Source organism: Cariama cristata, unplaced genomic scaffold, assembly GCF_000690535.1.
Source record: "Cariama cristata isolate BGI_N322 unplaced genomic scaffold, ASM69053v1 scaffold5205, whole genome shotgun sequence".
Taxonomy (NCBI): domain Eukaryota; kingdom Metazoa; phylum Chordata; class Aves; order Cariamiformes; family Cariamidae; genus Cariama; species Cariama cristata.
The window spans coordinates 13,882-30,141 of record NW_009616837.1 but is presented as its reverse complement, the minus strand read 5'-3'; the positions used below and the strand labels follow the sequence as shown (position 1 = coordinate 30,141).

General features: G+C 37.1%; 1 protein-coding gene across 1 annotated transcript in view; it reads right to left on the bottom strand.

The window, feature by feature from the left end:
- SUCO (SUN domain containing ossification factor) overlaps positions 1–14,822 on the bottom strand; it is a 25,332-nt gene extending 10,510 nt beyond the window's left edge. Inside the window, exons 1-11 of the mRNA XM_009700303.1 lie at positions 14,686–14,822; positions 11,269–11,409; positions 10,946–11,096; positions 8,852–8,972; positions 8,501–8,625; positions 7,942–8,009; positions 7,168–7,275; positions 5,952–6,057; positions 3,747–3,802; positions 2,628–2,719; positions 1,825–1,890 (exon numbers count right to left, since the gene is read on the bottom strand). Coding sequence (XP_009698605.1) covers positions 1,825–1,890; positions 2,628–2,719; positions 3,747–3,802; positions 5,952–6,057; positions 7,168–7,275; positions 7,942–8,009; positions 8,501–8,625; positions 8,852–8,972; positions 10,946–11,096; positions 11,269–11,409; positions 14,686–14,822 — 1,171 coding nt within the window. The remainder of the gene's footprint in view (positions 1–1,824; positions 1,891–2,627; positions 2,720–3,746; positions 3,803–5,951; positions 6,058–7,167; positions 7,276–7,941; positions 8,010–8,500; positions 8,626–8,851; positions 8,973–10,945; positions 11,097–11,268; positions 11,410–14,685) is intronic.
- Between the last annotated feature and the right edge of the window lie 1,438 nt (positions 14,823–16,260).

Below are 16,260 nucleotides of genomic sequence, written 5' to 3'. Positions count from 1 at the left end.
AAAGAGTACCTTAATGCAAACACAGAAAAGTTGGCGCAATTTTGCCCATTTCTCCCCTATCCACCAACATACCATCTGTCACATGGATAAGTTCATAAAGTTAGAGGGGCATTTTAGTAGTAATGACAAATTTCTTAGACTCCCGGAAGCTCTGTTCAGAACCTTTGTTCTGCCTTTCCTCCTTAGCACATCAGAAACTACACTCCTGAATTACATTTATCTGGGCCTGTATTCTTTGAAAAGTCGTGATAAACAAAAGATGTTAAACTTGAAGTATGATTGGTTTCTTATTATTGATGGAGAAGCAGAAAACAGGGAGAATTAGGAGTTAGTATAGAAGAAGCCTGCCAGTCTAGGAGAATGGCAGGAGGAAGAACAGTGAGCTACCCTCACAGGTTAGACTAAGCAGAAGACTGCAAAATACTTAAGAGATCAAATGATTGAGAAGCCCACTATTATCTCCTCCTCAGAAGACCATCTTCCTCACTGTGTATCAGTCTAGAGACAAATGATGCCAAATGGAAGTCCCTCACATTTGTCCAAGCATGCACATATATAAAAGACTCTCCACAAAAACCCGACACCCACAAACTCAGTATTCCTTCCAAAGAAGGAACACTGACTACCCTGCCAGAGACAAAAGGTCTCCCTGAGAAGATTCACCAGCCAAAACTAAATAATGATCACTGCAATGTTTCAGTGCTCAGCTGTCTAAAGCACTATCAGTAATAGGTGTTTCAAATCTTTTAATCTTAGCTTTTGTATTTAAAAAAAACACAACAGAAAAGTCACTGTTTTTCAGACAGCGAACAAAAAAATCTTGCAATACTGCACTTGCAGACAGAACATGTGAATACGCCTCTTCAAGACAGCTTGAAGACAGAAACTTTGAAAGTCACAGATAGGAGATAAGCAGTGTCAGGGAAGAATATACTGCTTTCTCTCATCTATGAAAGGCTAACATTTAGAGATAAACTGCCTTTTCCACTATCCAGTTCCCCTCTGAAAACTGCACTAAGCTGTGCAATATTCCTCGCCATGACCATTTTGTGCTTAAGTGACAACTATGCTCTAGGAAATAGTAGCGAAGAACTCTGCAGCTCTGATCCACTATAGGATGAAAGGAAAGCCTGAGCCCAAAGAGCACTCATTTTGAGTGCAAATCTACACTAGAGTAACAAATCTTCACTAACTGGGACAGAAGGAAGAAGCTGTGTGGCAGCTGATGCTATCCTAAATAATTCAGTAAGCAAAAATACCATTAAAACTGAATATTCAAGTATTCTTAGCCAAACGCCACACCTGGAGGTTTTCCAATGGAAAAGTGGTAAGAGACAGTCAAGAACCATTAGTTCTCAAATAAAGATACACAGCTCTTATGAAGGAACATGGAAGCTACAATATTTACGTACAGCCTTCTCAGAAACTCCATTCCATCCCTTCCTTTCAAGCTGTACAAAGTAAAAATCTTTATATTGCCTCCTGTAAATAAGGCACCCTAATCAAGCACAGATTTCCAAGTTCTGAATAATGAAGGTTCTACAGCACTTTAGTACTGGTTATTTACAGCCCTATGTAACATTCATATTTTAAGTGCTCAGGATCCTTAAGTATAGAAAGCAAAGTTCCCAAAGTTCTATTTTTAGAACACTTTAATGATACTCCAACTTCAATTGTTACCACTTATTCCTATGCAATTAAACAGGAATCACAACAAATCGTTTTGGGCTAAAAAAAAAAGTCATAGCTGTTGCATGACAAAATGTCATTCCACTTTCAATTAGCTCATTTTGTCTCAGCATAGCAATAATAAATCATACTCACTTGTAGCAGAACCAAGGAGATTTTTTGAAGATTTTTCTTCCCCTGTATTGTAATCCAATAGATAATCTATACATAAAGAAGAACACTTATGACTATCAAAATTACATGTGTCATGGGCAAAGAAAATAAACCTCAAGATCAAACATGTCATTCAACTACTTCAGTTTGACAGTGTGAAAATAAAACTACAGAATTAAAGGTCAGAGATTACATACTGAAATATCAAGCTCCAAGCAATGGGAAACCCAAAGAGATTCAGGGTTCAAGCTTCCGTTTCCCCAGGATTCATGACGTGGATGCAGCAAACAGCTCACTGAGCTTTGTATAGGGTTTCTCATCCTCCTCGTCATGAGGGCTGGAGGTAGGTGTTTTCATATTTTTTACTTAAACACAAAGTCTGCAAGTCAAAATAAGCACGTTCCCAATTGCTTGCAGCACTGATCATACAAAAAATCTCAGGAAATGGGCTATGGACACTAAGAATAAAGCTGTTTTGTGTGAGCTGCTTTGATCATTTTTGTTATCCTTTACTACTGTCAGCACACGAAGATATTATTGCCTAGCCTGCCAAGTGAAACAGAGACTTATTACTAGCATTTTAAAGTAACTCTCCAAATAGTTCCAACGTATTGTTTAAAACTTAAAAGGACTGTTGGATAAGCCCAGAAATACTGAAATACTGTCAACAACACCAAGAGTAAATTTAGCAGTCAAATCATTTATCATATGCAGGAAAACGACAAGCCACCACACTAGCATGACACATGTCTGAATGGCTAAAAATGCAGATATTAATTGCTTACCATAGTCTTCATCAAAGAGTTCTTGGCGTTCAGACTGATACTGAGAATCAGCTATTTCTTCATACTCTTCAACCATGCTAGTACCAAATACCCTATGAACAAAGTTTTAAAATAAAAACCTAGTGTTAGTCTGTTAGTCATGCAATTACTTGTCATAATTGATAATTAGATAAGCAATATTAGCATTACATAATATGCAGTAAATAAATTAGATAAGCAATAGTTGCCTTCAGTTAACCAAGATCAAGCAGCAGGTATGCTTATTTTCTCAAACTTGTACCCATAAAGTCCACTTCATGCTTTCAAGTGCTGCACCAAAACAAGATCCTGTTTTTAATTCTAGTAATTCCAAAGAGACTTTTCTTTTTTAATTTGAAATCATACCTAGACTTCCTTGTCTTAAGCTCTCCATGAGCTCTTATGCCTCCTGTTCAGCTTCACTTTTGACTGACTTTAGGAGGATCTATTCATGACTGCCTCACTTTGCATACTATGTTCTCTTTGACCAGCTCTGCCAAGATAAAATAAAATCAATCCAATTTAAAGCAGTCTTGTCAACTGAAAAAAAAGTGGTTTGGCTTATAACACTACAGATCCGAGGTTCTAATCCTCACACAGCTTTGACACAACTGAAATTATTTTTTAGGAACAGTACAGAGGCTGATTATTCTCTGAACTACATACACACAGTTGTTCAATTTAGATATTCTAAGCATTACTAACTGTATGTAGTTGGAGTGCCAGGCAACACAGCAGCTTCCCAAAAGCACTCATCACATCTGCTCTTTTTTAGTTCACCACTTGTTCCTTGTTTTGCTTGGTCAGCCTTGAAATGTCCATGTCCTCCTTTAAGACTGCTCATGCTCCTGTTTCCTAACCACCCCGCTACAAGTATAAACTATTCCTTACATACTGGAGAACCAAATCAAAAGATTTAAAGTTTCTTTAAACGGACGTGAAGCATGCTATGCAGTAGGTAAGTTAGGCAACTACTTCAGTTCACAGTGTTTGCAAATAACTTAAACTGCAAACTAGAATTTGTTGCCCAACTATTATTAAAACACACTAATCCTCACTGCAAGGAGGTAGAAAGACAAAGTAAAATACTTAAGATATTACCTTATAAGACTTAAAGGACAAAAATGTTCTGATCCAAAGTGCGATATCAACTCCACCTGAAGAATAAAAAAATACTTAAAATAAAACCCCAAAGACCTACAGAGTCAAGAGTTCATTTAACATACACATCCAATCTCGAATGGCAAGTTTTGTTTACTTGAAGGATTCGTAGATTGTGCATTACAGAAAAGAGTCTGAAAGATTTGTTCTTGCCATGCATTAAAGTGCTGAGTCGAAGCAGAGAACACCCTAAGCCCCATGCATTCATCATTCCAAAAGAAGAGGCTGCTAACCTTTATGTACTTGATGAACATCTGAAGCGAGAGAAAGGAAAAGAAAAAAAAAAGATGTCAGTACAAAGGCTGAACACATGCCACAGGCAACTACAGAGTTTTGTTGTTTTTAATTCAGTACTATAAATGCTTAAGACAAGTTACAAACAATAAAGTCGCAATACTGCTTCATCTGCCCTAGGTAGCAAGATTTCATTTAGCCCTTGTACCTTGCAGATAGAAGGTAACATGCAACAAGTGTTTCATTAATGAACTTAAGAAGTTCTTCAATTTTTCTAGGCAGCATGATTGCAGACAGAATACTGAAGTGTGTTAAGTTTACCAAGTGTATTTTCTTCCCCTTATAGAGCACAGATTACAGAAAGTGACTCAAAAGGAAAAAAACCCTTCATAGCATGCATTCTGCGTGCTGCTGCTGCTTCAAGTTTAACGTAACAGGTTTCGATTTACAGGAACACTACTGGAAGAAAGTTCTGATGTATCTGTGATACATTTGGAAGCTTCAGTCATCTGCGTATTTCTAGTGAGAACTTGAACTACACACTGGTATTTATTCACTCTACATTAATTTGCAAGTGTAGAATGCATTTATTAAACCACTATGTAGACACTACCAAGGAAAGACTGTAATAATCTGTAAGTGATACCAAGATAACCATTCCCACAAAAGCACTCTTGCAAAAAAAAATTTCCATTATTTTTGATACAAGTTTATTAGGCCACTTCAAAAATCAAACTTTTTGAAAAAATTTTTGGACGTTTCCTCAGTATACTAGGCACACTTAGAACTTGCTTACTTTTTGTGCTATAAAGTAAAAACATTGCAAGAACAATCCTTTGAAAATTTTACCATGCTACATTATTCAAGGCAGAACACTGTAGCCAAGGGACTAAGTGCTGAAGCATCTAGGGTAATTCTGGAACTTCAGTGACAAGCAAGATTCCAGCTACCTTAAGGCATTAATTCAGCCAGAAAGCAGAATTAAAAATAGATGAAATCTTTATCCTGTGACTCATGCAGAATTTCTAGGTAGAGAAGTTAGAGAACTATCATCCATAGCTGCTACTTCATGAAAGCACAAATCGTAATTCAGTAGCACAACCCAAAATGTATTGGCAGCACCATAACTGGAAGATAACACGTCACTGGAGAGGACCTAAAAGGTCTGTATTTTATTTGAATTTAAACCTCCACTACATCCCAATATTTTCACAAAAGCTTTTATCCCAGTCCATGTACGACATTATTTATGGAGTATTAATCACTGTGAGTCTCCTGAGTAAAGATAGCTTGCTGCAAATTATTTTGAAGGCAGAGAGATCATGGTGCTCCAGTAGCAGTAAGCCTCAATAATTTGCATGAGTCACAGTTATGACCGAATAACTGCAAAACTGCACTTTGAGTCTACTGATGAGGACCAGAATTCAAATGCTTACTCTTTCAGATTCACTTAAAACTGTATAGCAGAATACAGCATGAAAGTATCAAGAAACACGCATATTCTAATCTGTGCTCCAGTGAGCGTGTATATATCTACAAAACACGTACAGCCAAGAGACAATAGGTCAATACTTCTAATCTTACCTTCAGGGGGCAGCTGGTTAAATCAAATAGAACATTGTCTGGATTTTTCTTATTTCAGATATCAACTAAGCATGTACTTGGACACAAAATAATAGGTGCTTCCCAAGATCCTCTCAGTACCCGTTACAAGGAAGGTAACATACTTGTGATTGTGTGACAAGGGTTTAGTACATGGCCAATCGCACTAGGGCCACTAATGAAACTAGTGCATTTAATGGTAAAATATGCTTTGATAACACGTTTCTCTGGATGCTCTGTCATACAGGGTAAGCCCAGCAAACTCTTCCTTCCCAGAGAAGCATGGATGCTTTTGCAGTGTTAAGTTACCTTAACATATTTTGCATACATCTGTTCATCCAGAGGAAAGCTTTGGACATTTCTCTCATCTCTGGCATGGAAAGTACCTAATTTAATCCATTTGTTTGTTGGATACCTAGAAAAGAAACAATGGAGTCAGCTAATGAAACTGTTTACAGACATTTGCAGAAGTTTCCCACAATGCCTTTTCACAGAAGAAATACTTTTCTTTTTCCCCATCTGCAAGATAGCTGCAATGTGATTTTTATGGAGAGAAGAGTTGCAAGATAAAGGTAGTTCCAAACCAAAATCTCAGCAGTAATTCTTCACATACTTAAAACAGAGTGCAAGCCCTTGAAGGATGAAACCTTAGACTTGATTCAATTACTGAAATTCAGCCAGTCTACAGTGAAGTTTCTGGAACTGAAAAAAGTCACCTCAGATGAACACTGAAGAACACAACACACATAAGTGATAGTTTGCAAACATTATTGCAAGCAAGCAGCAAAAAACTATGAGCAAAGCAGAGCTAGAGTCAGGCTTGTTGAAAGTGTTGAAAATCAGAATCTACACACTGAAGAAGAAAGTGAGGGTTTTTTGATGCACTATGTGAATGCCTCCTCTTTCACATACCAGAACAACGTGCTCACTCCCAGAAAGCAGTGGAGGTACAACATTACTTAGAATATGATAAAGTCACCCCCTTTAACCAGTCATTCGGCCAACCAGTAGTATTCTTACCCCTTCCAATTCCTCAGTGGTGTACTACTATTTTTTTCCTTTCTAAATAATTTGGGTTTTTTTGGACAGAGTTCAGCACTGAAGACAGCTTAAGTCACATGAAAATGGTCTGAATGACAAGGGAGGAGACAGCCCACAACCCCAGTGGCATTCTGTTAAGAAATATTCATTTTATAATCTGCCATCCTGTACCTAGCTATTGTATAACTTCTGCTGCTTCATTGCTACTTCTCAACAAATTTTTGCTTTTCATTTTTAAGGTAGCAAAGAAAAAAAAAACACACAGGAAGCATGAAAAGAACTCAAGTCATGTTTTCTAGGACCTCACAGTTACCCTTTCCATGGAAAAGAAAATGCTAGTAACATACACAAAGAAACTCCATGTAATTTCACAATGCATTACACTTTGCATAATAACAGGCGTACATAGACTGTTTTATAAAGTCATCCATTTAATAATTCTTATTTCATTTATCATTCAGAAGGATCAGTTTTGATAACATACCTGTCACTAATAGACACCAGAAAGTCTTTAGGAGTGGAAGAGAATAATTCATGATTTGCAATGTCAAGCTGCTTTACTTGGACTGGCTCGCAGAGCTCAATAACAAACCTTGAAGACAAAAAGGAAATATTAAAAAACCAGCACTTTTTCTTCTACACTTACAATCCTCGGACCTTTACCTTGTTCCTGCATCCCTCACTAGGTATAAAAGAACACTACAAAAATGCTGTACAATAAGGAGGCATCACTTGTTGCTCCCTTGAAAATCACTAGTCATATTTATCTTTATATCTAAGCTTAGCCACGCTAGATAGCACCTGCAGTTACAAAAGCTTCATCCATCTTGTACTTAAACGCAACAAGTCACAGAACTAAAAACTAAGAATAGCAAACATTTAAAACACAAATGAAATACCAGTTAGTATATAGTAAATTTTGATCATGTGTCCTACAATTATTTGACAGCTGGGGAAAGAAACCAAAATCTTTACTTGACCACTCAATGCTTTCTCTTCTGTAAGATTATAATTATGCAAAAACTACAAACACTAAAGTGAACCAAGTTATCCATTTAATCTTACTTCTCAATACCAGAGACAGAATTTCTAAGGGGGACACTATAAAGCACCTAGTGCTAAACTCGTCAAAGTTCCTTACACACGTTTCAGGCAGAAACACACCAAGATCAAATCAGTCCCACAAGAAATATACAGTCCCATCATGATGGAAAAACTATAACCACTCCTGTCATACAAGCAAACCTCAGTAACCTACCAGATTTTAGTACTGCAAGGATTTAGCATATAAAGGTCCATGTTTTCCATCAAAATAGCGGAAGTGCTCTGTATAAAGAGGAGAATTAGTATTTTAAATTGTATTGTAGATACTAACACAGCACCAAGGGTTTTCCCCCCCTCTCCAAAAATAAGTTTGATATTAGTTATGTAGACTAATACCAAGTTTCACAACATTCTAAGCAAGATAATACACAGGAGACAGTATGCCATACTACTTTGGGGCAACCAAGATTATTTACCAGAGCCATTTAACACAACTTTGTTCAGTTGTTCAATTTCTGTAGTGAGTAGACTCAGTTCCTCCTTCCAAATTCACTTTAAAAAGACATCAACTTCTCTATACCAACCCCTCAAAAACGGGACAGATCATAGTTTATGTCCTATTTTTATACATCAACCATTCACAATAAACCAAAACACAGAAATAAAAGATTACTTCAGAAATCAGTGCTCAGTTTTAAGTAAGTGTACTTTGTACTCCTTCCTGTGTAAGTGTAAACTGAAATAATGCACACTAAAGATTAGTAAATGCTTACCTTTGCCTCTGGATTTGCTGCCAAAATTTTGGCACCACACTCTACAGAGGCATAGTTATTTCTATTTTTTTGAACTTTTTTCGTGGCATGCTGCCCACCAACAGCAGAAGGGTGCATTGACTGACCTAGAACAAGAAAATATTGCTACTATAAAGTCACACAAACAAACAGTATGTTACCTTTCAGGGAACTTCTCCTCACTGCTTTTATACAATAAATGCTATTAATTATGTAGTTCTAGTAGAAAAACGAAGTTCCAGGCTGCATTCCAAATTGAGACAGTTTCATGATGCAAATCTGATACAAGAAAGCGGTCTGTATTTAGACCAAACCAATGAATCCTGAACTTACTCTTTTCTTTCTCCACTTCCATGACTTTCTTCTTCCATTCATCAAATGTTGGAATGTCTCCAGGGTCCTTTGGAGTTATCACCGATGTAGGGTCAATTTCTCCTGTTTTCTTATAGTCTTTCTGCAAAATAACAGAGCACCAATTGTGAATATTTTTCAGTACCAACAATGAAAACAAAGATGAACCTCAATGTTTGAAAAAAACCAAAATATGCTCTCATCAAGTCAACAGCAGATACGCCATTGTAACCCATGTAAAAAAAATTTAGTGCCAAGGTAAGCTCACATGCCAGAAAAAAAACATGTGATGATTTCCTCCCAGAATTATTAATTCTTTCACTGAGATGCTGATAGTTTTTGTGGCTAAGCTACTACATTAAGTAAAACATAAGCATTCTGTCTCAAAATGTCTGCTTTTTCTTCAAGATTTTTGCTTTTCCTCCTCCTAAGGAGAAAAGGTTTCCCTGTAGCAGAAATCTTCAAATATGAAACATGACAGAACATGGTCATGACAGAATTCCAGAGGCCGCCCGGAGTTTCTGAATATCTCAAAAAAACAGCAGAATGAGATATTATTTTAAAAAGTTTCATTTAATGTTTAATGATCAAAGAAATAATATTTTGAATTCGCCTGACAAAGCAGCAACCCTTTTAAGTTAACCATATGCTATACCATTTCAGGTCTTAACTTCTCCTTTGTACAAACATGTTTCAAGCACACCGTGCGAAAAGCTTCTGCCAGACGTTTCAAGTGTAGAGGTTATTTCGTACACTACATTTCACAGGTAGTTTCCAGAATGACTGCTTTGTAGTTTGACATTTTCTCTGCACTTAAAGCAAGAATTATTTCATATGTAGCTCTACAGCTGAAAGCCCTCAAAAACTGCTAACCCACATATTTGGACAAAAGTGACAACAGCATTCTTCACAGGACTACACTGCAACAGAACTTTAGGCGTGGTGTTCACAAAAATACATCCCCACACAGATTTAGAAATGACAGGACCTAAAAACCCTGTATCTTCCTCTCCCAAGAAAGTTCAGAATGCAAGAGCCTCCTTGGACTATGATGAAAGTTAAAAAAACTGAGTAAGCAATGCCAAATCACACTCCTGCTTAACTATGACATCAGGTCAATGCCATAATTATTTAAACTGCAGTCTTTAAAGCATTAGGTTAAATAAAGAAAACCTTGGCTTTGTTTTAATGGTTTACACGAATTTATTTGTAGTAATTCTTTAGAAGACTCTTCCTGACTGCACATAGTTACTTTAAGGTACACTGTACTCTGTACAATAATCTTGGGAAAAGTTTCTTAGTTTTAAAAGAGTTATCCAAATTATTAGTGACAGTTTAAATGCGATCCTAAAATAGCAAAAAATGGTATTGCCCTGGCCTTGGTCATTTTTACCTATTTAAAAACCATAAGCTTTAGAAGTGTCTCACAGTAAGAACATAAAAGCAGTCATATAGTTCTAAGTACAAAAGACCCATCGAGCTAAGTATCTCACTTTAACAGTGGCCAAATAAGATACCTAGGAAAGAATAAAAACACACCAAACATTTTGCATTTCCTGCAACTGTCATCTTTGCCTCTAGCCATCTACTTGCTATTCAGGAACGTCCTGACTCAGTCAAGACTCAGCCCTCAGACTTCTCTTCTACAAGCTTACCTGGACAGTACAACCCCTTCCCCCCTTATTTTTAAACCTACGTAAAAAAAATACAGCTTCCACAGCATCCTTCAGGAAGTCCCAGCTTAACTATCTGTTACATGAAGAACATTTCTTCTGGATTCTGATCCAGATAGTTTTATTTAATTTCCCCAAGTCTTGTATTTGAAGAGGAGATTTAGCTTATAAAAAACTGTCCTGTGGCAATGGATCAACGCTGCTGCTCTTCTTTCCCAGTTTATTATACCCTTGTTGAGACGGCAATGTTAGAACCGCACACAGTGCTCAAAATGTGAGGGTTGTGCATTTATACAGTGGCAATCAGAAAAGTGATGGATATCACTCATCTTTAACATTGGTGATAACCTAACAGAGGGCATTAGGCTCCTGCGTGTACTGAGTGGGTATCGGCACTGCTTACCTCCCTTTTTAAGTTCTCTGAAGCATTCAGAGCAGATTTTTGCTCATCTGCCCCCTTTTCAGCTGCTGAAACTTCTGACTCAAACTCAGATTTTGTCTTCTTTCCCTTACCATGTGAAGAGGATATGTTCTCTATATGTTGACCTGCAAGGCTGAAAATTTTAAGAGTGTTAGGACCTATAAAACGATCACATTTTCAGCCATATGCAGTATTACACACACACACAGATAAGCAAGCACATGTAAATGTTTGTTGCAAGGTTAGGGCAGAAAACAACAATTACTTTCAAATTATTCAAACTCACAACCTACTTCAATACTCACCTCTCTGGTGGACTGACAAAAGAGGAATGCTCACTCTGAGGGTCAGCCTCAAGTGTCCCACCAATATCACAGTCAGGTTCTGACTGCTCAGCTTCACTAGAGCTGACTACAGGGATATCATCACGGGAATTCTCTATTGCACTGAAGGGAAAGAAATAACATGCTTTTTACCCTTCTGATAATACAAGTAACCCTGATAATCAACCGCATAACTTGAAAGTTTTTAAAAAGCAACAGTCTCACAGAAATTATTAAGAGAGGAATGCTGTACTTGCGGAACTGCATTCCCAGCTGTACCCACACAAGAATAGAATATCCTTTTCCAGTCTGTTTGTCTCAGCAGAGGAACTCAAAGCTAGCTTCTCATCTCCCAGAACACTCATCTAACATCTTACCAAACGCTGCAATGGATAATTTTCCCCATCATCACTACAAACTAAGAACAGCTTCATAGTTACTTGACTGCCAGCAATTTTCTCTTCCCTTTCAACAAAGGAATCAAACACCAGATTTGAGATCCATCACTAAAAGCTCCTAACATTCCCAAATCAATGGGAAGAAGTCAGAACAGAACTTTACTAAAACTAGAGGACAAAAGGGGTGGCATAACAATATACAGTAGAGTCAGCCAGACTTCCTTTCCACTAGAATTTTTTTTTTTTTGATAGTGTAATAAAAATGAGGTAACCCAGTATACCATTATCCAAGCTGCATCAACAGCCCAAACTAGCTAATCCGCCCACTGCTTTACTTCCTCTATCCCAGAAAGGCTGAACACATCACATCAGACAAATCCTAAAGCAAAAACCAAAAAGAAAGTCTCCCTATATGCCCTTTAGGAATGATGGAATGGGTCAGAAGAAGATGGACAAACAATAACTTTCAGTTGATAACTTCTGTGACTGTCCTCTCTTCTCCAGTACAGGGATAACTTTCTTATGGATCTAGAAAGTTATAAACCAGATCTAAGTAAAAGCTTTATTCTACCTCCTAAATTTCAACAAGCTTTCTTCAAACTAGGTTAACCCAATATCATTATATAGAGCTGCCAAAACACAAACAGCCCATCGGCAACTTAAAAGGGGATCTTTTCGGTTCTCTGACTGCTACAATTATCTACAGAAGCAGCTGCAACAAACCCAGGGAGCCAATTTTAGTACCTTTCATACGATAAAACTCCCACAGTATAAAACAAAAAAAGCCTCATAAGTATTCAAGACTTTTTGCTACGTAGCAAAATCTAACCAACACTAGGAATATAAGAATTTATTAGCTACAAACAGGGAGTAGTTTCTCTGAACACCCCAAAATGCACACATCTGAGACACACACAGTTTAGCTCTGCATGTAACACTTTAATGACTGCAGTAAGGTTGACCACTACACTTAGAATTAAGAAGCTCCACATATTCTTGATCTCAGTGGATAGACGACAGTATGAATAATTATCAACTGAATAAAATGTGGGACAAGTATGAACTTAAAAACACCCCGATATCAGGGTGTACCTGACTGGCCTCAAGTAACTAATATTGGCAGAAGGTGAGTAGCGCAAGCCTAAAAGCTGTGCTTTTAGGTACTTTCATTTGTTAGTGGATTTGCCTTAATTTTTCAAGTGCATTACCAAGCTCATTTTGCATGGTGGCTGTCTTTACTTGCAGCCCGAAGAGGAGCTCAGATTATTTTTAAAATTTTCCCCACATTAGGTCTGGGTAGAAACACTACAATCAGTGCTGTCCTAAAAAAAAGATTCATTACAAAGTAAAAATGGTTTGGAATAAAATTACTTCCAGAATATTTTGACTAAGAGGTCCTGCTGGAATATTAGACCAGTGACAGCTAAGGGAGCTGGACTTTGCACAGACTGATGGGAATCAGTACCTGAAACAGGAAAAATGAAAAATGCTGTCTAAAGATAACAAATGCAACTGAGTCTCTTTAAAGATCTTGTTTAACTATGGAGTTGGACTACAACTGTTTCGGCTATTAATCTGTATAAAAAGAGACCACCTATTACTATTTAAAGCAACACAGAAGTTTGAAATAATGTATAAATATGCATCTCTCCTATACTCATTCTACCCTTTCCTTCTGTAAATGGTACTAGTATCAGAATACTACTGACAAGCACTAACTAATATATCAGGTGCTTCAAAACAAGTTTCCATTTTCATTTGTTTCATAGCTTGAGTCTTCAGAGTTCATCACTCTAGTATTCCCCAACTATGACAGCAAGATTGTTTTCAACAATTACAAGATACCAAGCTGAATGTTCAAACGAAAGTAACATCCCGAATCTCCTCCTAAGACTTGACAACAGTACGACTTACAACACATTACACAAATGAATCAGTTCAGTAGTCAGCAAAAGCTGTAGAAAGAAACACGCTGAAATTATATTACAGTTTTGCTTTATAAAAACTGCAAATTTGGGAAGTTTGATTTTCAAAGACTTGCAATTAAAGACACTTATGAAGTACCAAGGCCTAGCAGCTAGGCAAGATCAGTCAGCATACAAGATTTCCAGATCTCTTCTATGGTAAAGGAACTAAGTTTGATAAACCAGAAAAACTAGACTCTCAAAAAACCCAAAACACCAAATAGAAGTCTACTTCATTTTTCATGTGTTGAATTTTTATCTACCAAAATATTAGATCTTTATCAGCAGACAGAATATATTCCCTTTAGAACACATTAAAAAGCCCAGGAGAATTTTGTGAAAAGTACCTATAGGTATACACACATGAATTTCCATACTACGGTTCACATTTGATAGTACAGTATTCCACAAAAGAAGGAAAACAAAATTAAGCACATTAACTCTTGAAGACTGCCTGCAGTAGACGTAGCTCTGCAATGCACTACTAAGTACCAGAATTAAACTGTCTTGGTTGCGTTTATACCAAAATTTGTTATTCCATCAAAACTCTCTTAATATCAGAACTTATTTAAGACTGCTCTGTTGTAAGTCCTGGAACAGTCTGCAAAGTTCTTCCTTAACTGAAAGCAGAGGCCATCACTGAAGCAGCCTTGATACTTCTTAATCACAGAGGCGAATGCACATTTGTGAAGGGCAGAAATCCTCATGGTAAAGACCTGAGGGCTTTCATAGTACAGGTTATCTAGCACATAAAAGACACTGGATTTTCTTCTGTCAAAGCAGCAGCTTAGAAACTGATAACAGCAATAGTATGACATTTCATGCAATAGTATGGCACTTCACACAACTCTAAATCCACACACTGAGTAAATGATGGCATATTCCATTAGCACTGACACCATAAACCAAAGTACAGCAAAAGAATTGTCTGTAGCAGTCTAATCTTATCCCTGCTAAACCTAAAGGGGTAACTCTTTTAGCAACAGAGTAAGCGATATTCTCTCAAAGATCAAAACAATAAAATAGAAAAAGCTTACTCGGGCTGCGAGACTGGAGGTGTCTCTGAGGTAGGTGAACTGGAAGTGTTTTCAGTGCTTGCAACTATGCTAGACGAAGCTTCGTTTAAATCTACTGAAGGTGGAGTCTCAGCTTCAGGCTGGCTTGCTTCACTCATTTCTACAATCTGTGAAAACATTACAGATGAACATACATCTTTCAAAACTTGTATCGGAAAAGCATTCATGCAACAACGTCTAGTACGGAGTTTTAACAGTTCAGTAGTTCAGATTTCTGTCATCAACAAACCTGAAAACCATACAGCAAGACAGTTAAGAAATAAATTTTCTTTCTTCATAAACCTAGTTGGTATTCAGCACTATTTTGGGGATAATTGCAACATTTTCCATAGTCTGCAATAATAGCGTAAAAATATTAATTGAAGGAGGCATGTGCCACAGCTTCCTCAACTATGCATTTCTATAAAGAGACAGCCACAGGAAAACAAACTTGAATATTTTAGCAACTGAAATAAATGGTTCTATTTGCACACTCCATTACAATAACATTTACATTAACTATTTTCATCCTAAGCTTAAAATTGAAAGCCTTCCGCAAAATTATCACTCCAATGGAGGTCCGAAATGATTTAGAAGTCTATTCCGTGATGTAACTGAACAAAGAGATAAATTGCTTATCGCTTCTGAAAAGTCTAGTAGTCTTGAGTCTTATTTATTCTAGGTCTTCAGTTTTTTTATAAGCCCTTGCACAGCATAATCAAAATAAGGCTTTCTAAATCTGGAAGAGTACATAACCACTGCAACAGGTCAGATTAACTCTTGCAGCAATAGAAAACACTGTTAAACAAGAGCCTCTTGTCAATAGCTGGATTACTCCGAGTCATCTAACTGAACATGAAGAAGTCTGGGCTGTTTTACTACAGAATTACATATCTAAACCATGCAATATATATTCAGGAGTATGTCCTATGTATATTGTCTTGTAATCCACAAAACAAAAATATGTATCAAATAAATAATCTGTAACAGTGGGGTTTGCAACATTTAACCCTTAGCACTGACTTAATGGGATTAAGGGCACATACAACAAACACAACCCTTTTTCCATTTTAACAAAGGAAATTAAACTGACAGAAACCATGAAGGATCAAAGGTAAAACAGACTGCTATGATCACCAAGTCTGATCTATGTAAGACCTCAGTGAGAACATTTTTTTATGTTTTATTTATAAAGAGACATCCATATCTGTAACATCCAATTTCAATTTATTGTGGAAAGATTTATTTAGTCAGTACCTACAAATATTAAATTACTCTTATTACTACTTAGGCACATGGGAAATGCAAGATCTGTTAGCTCACATGATTCCTCCTTCATTGGAAACATGAGTCTGACAGCAACCCTGCGTGCAAGTGAAATGTGATAGATGGTTACTATGAGATTTAGATAACCAAAATGAAAGACTCTGAAACCCAAGACAGAAGTCTTGCCTGGTCAGATTTTGTAAAGTCATCAAGTAGCACTTCTGTAGAGTAACTTCGTGTACTTGAGTCTGCATGCTCGGGCTCCAGTCCGGGACCAGCCTCTTCCCCCTA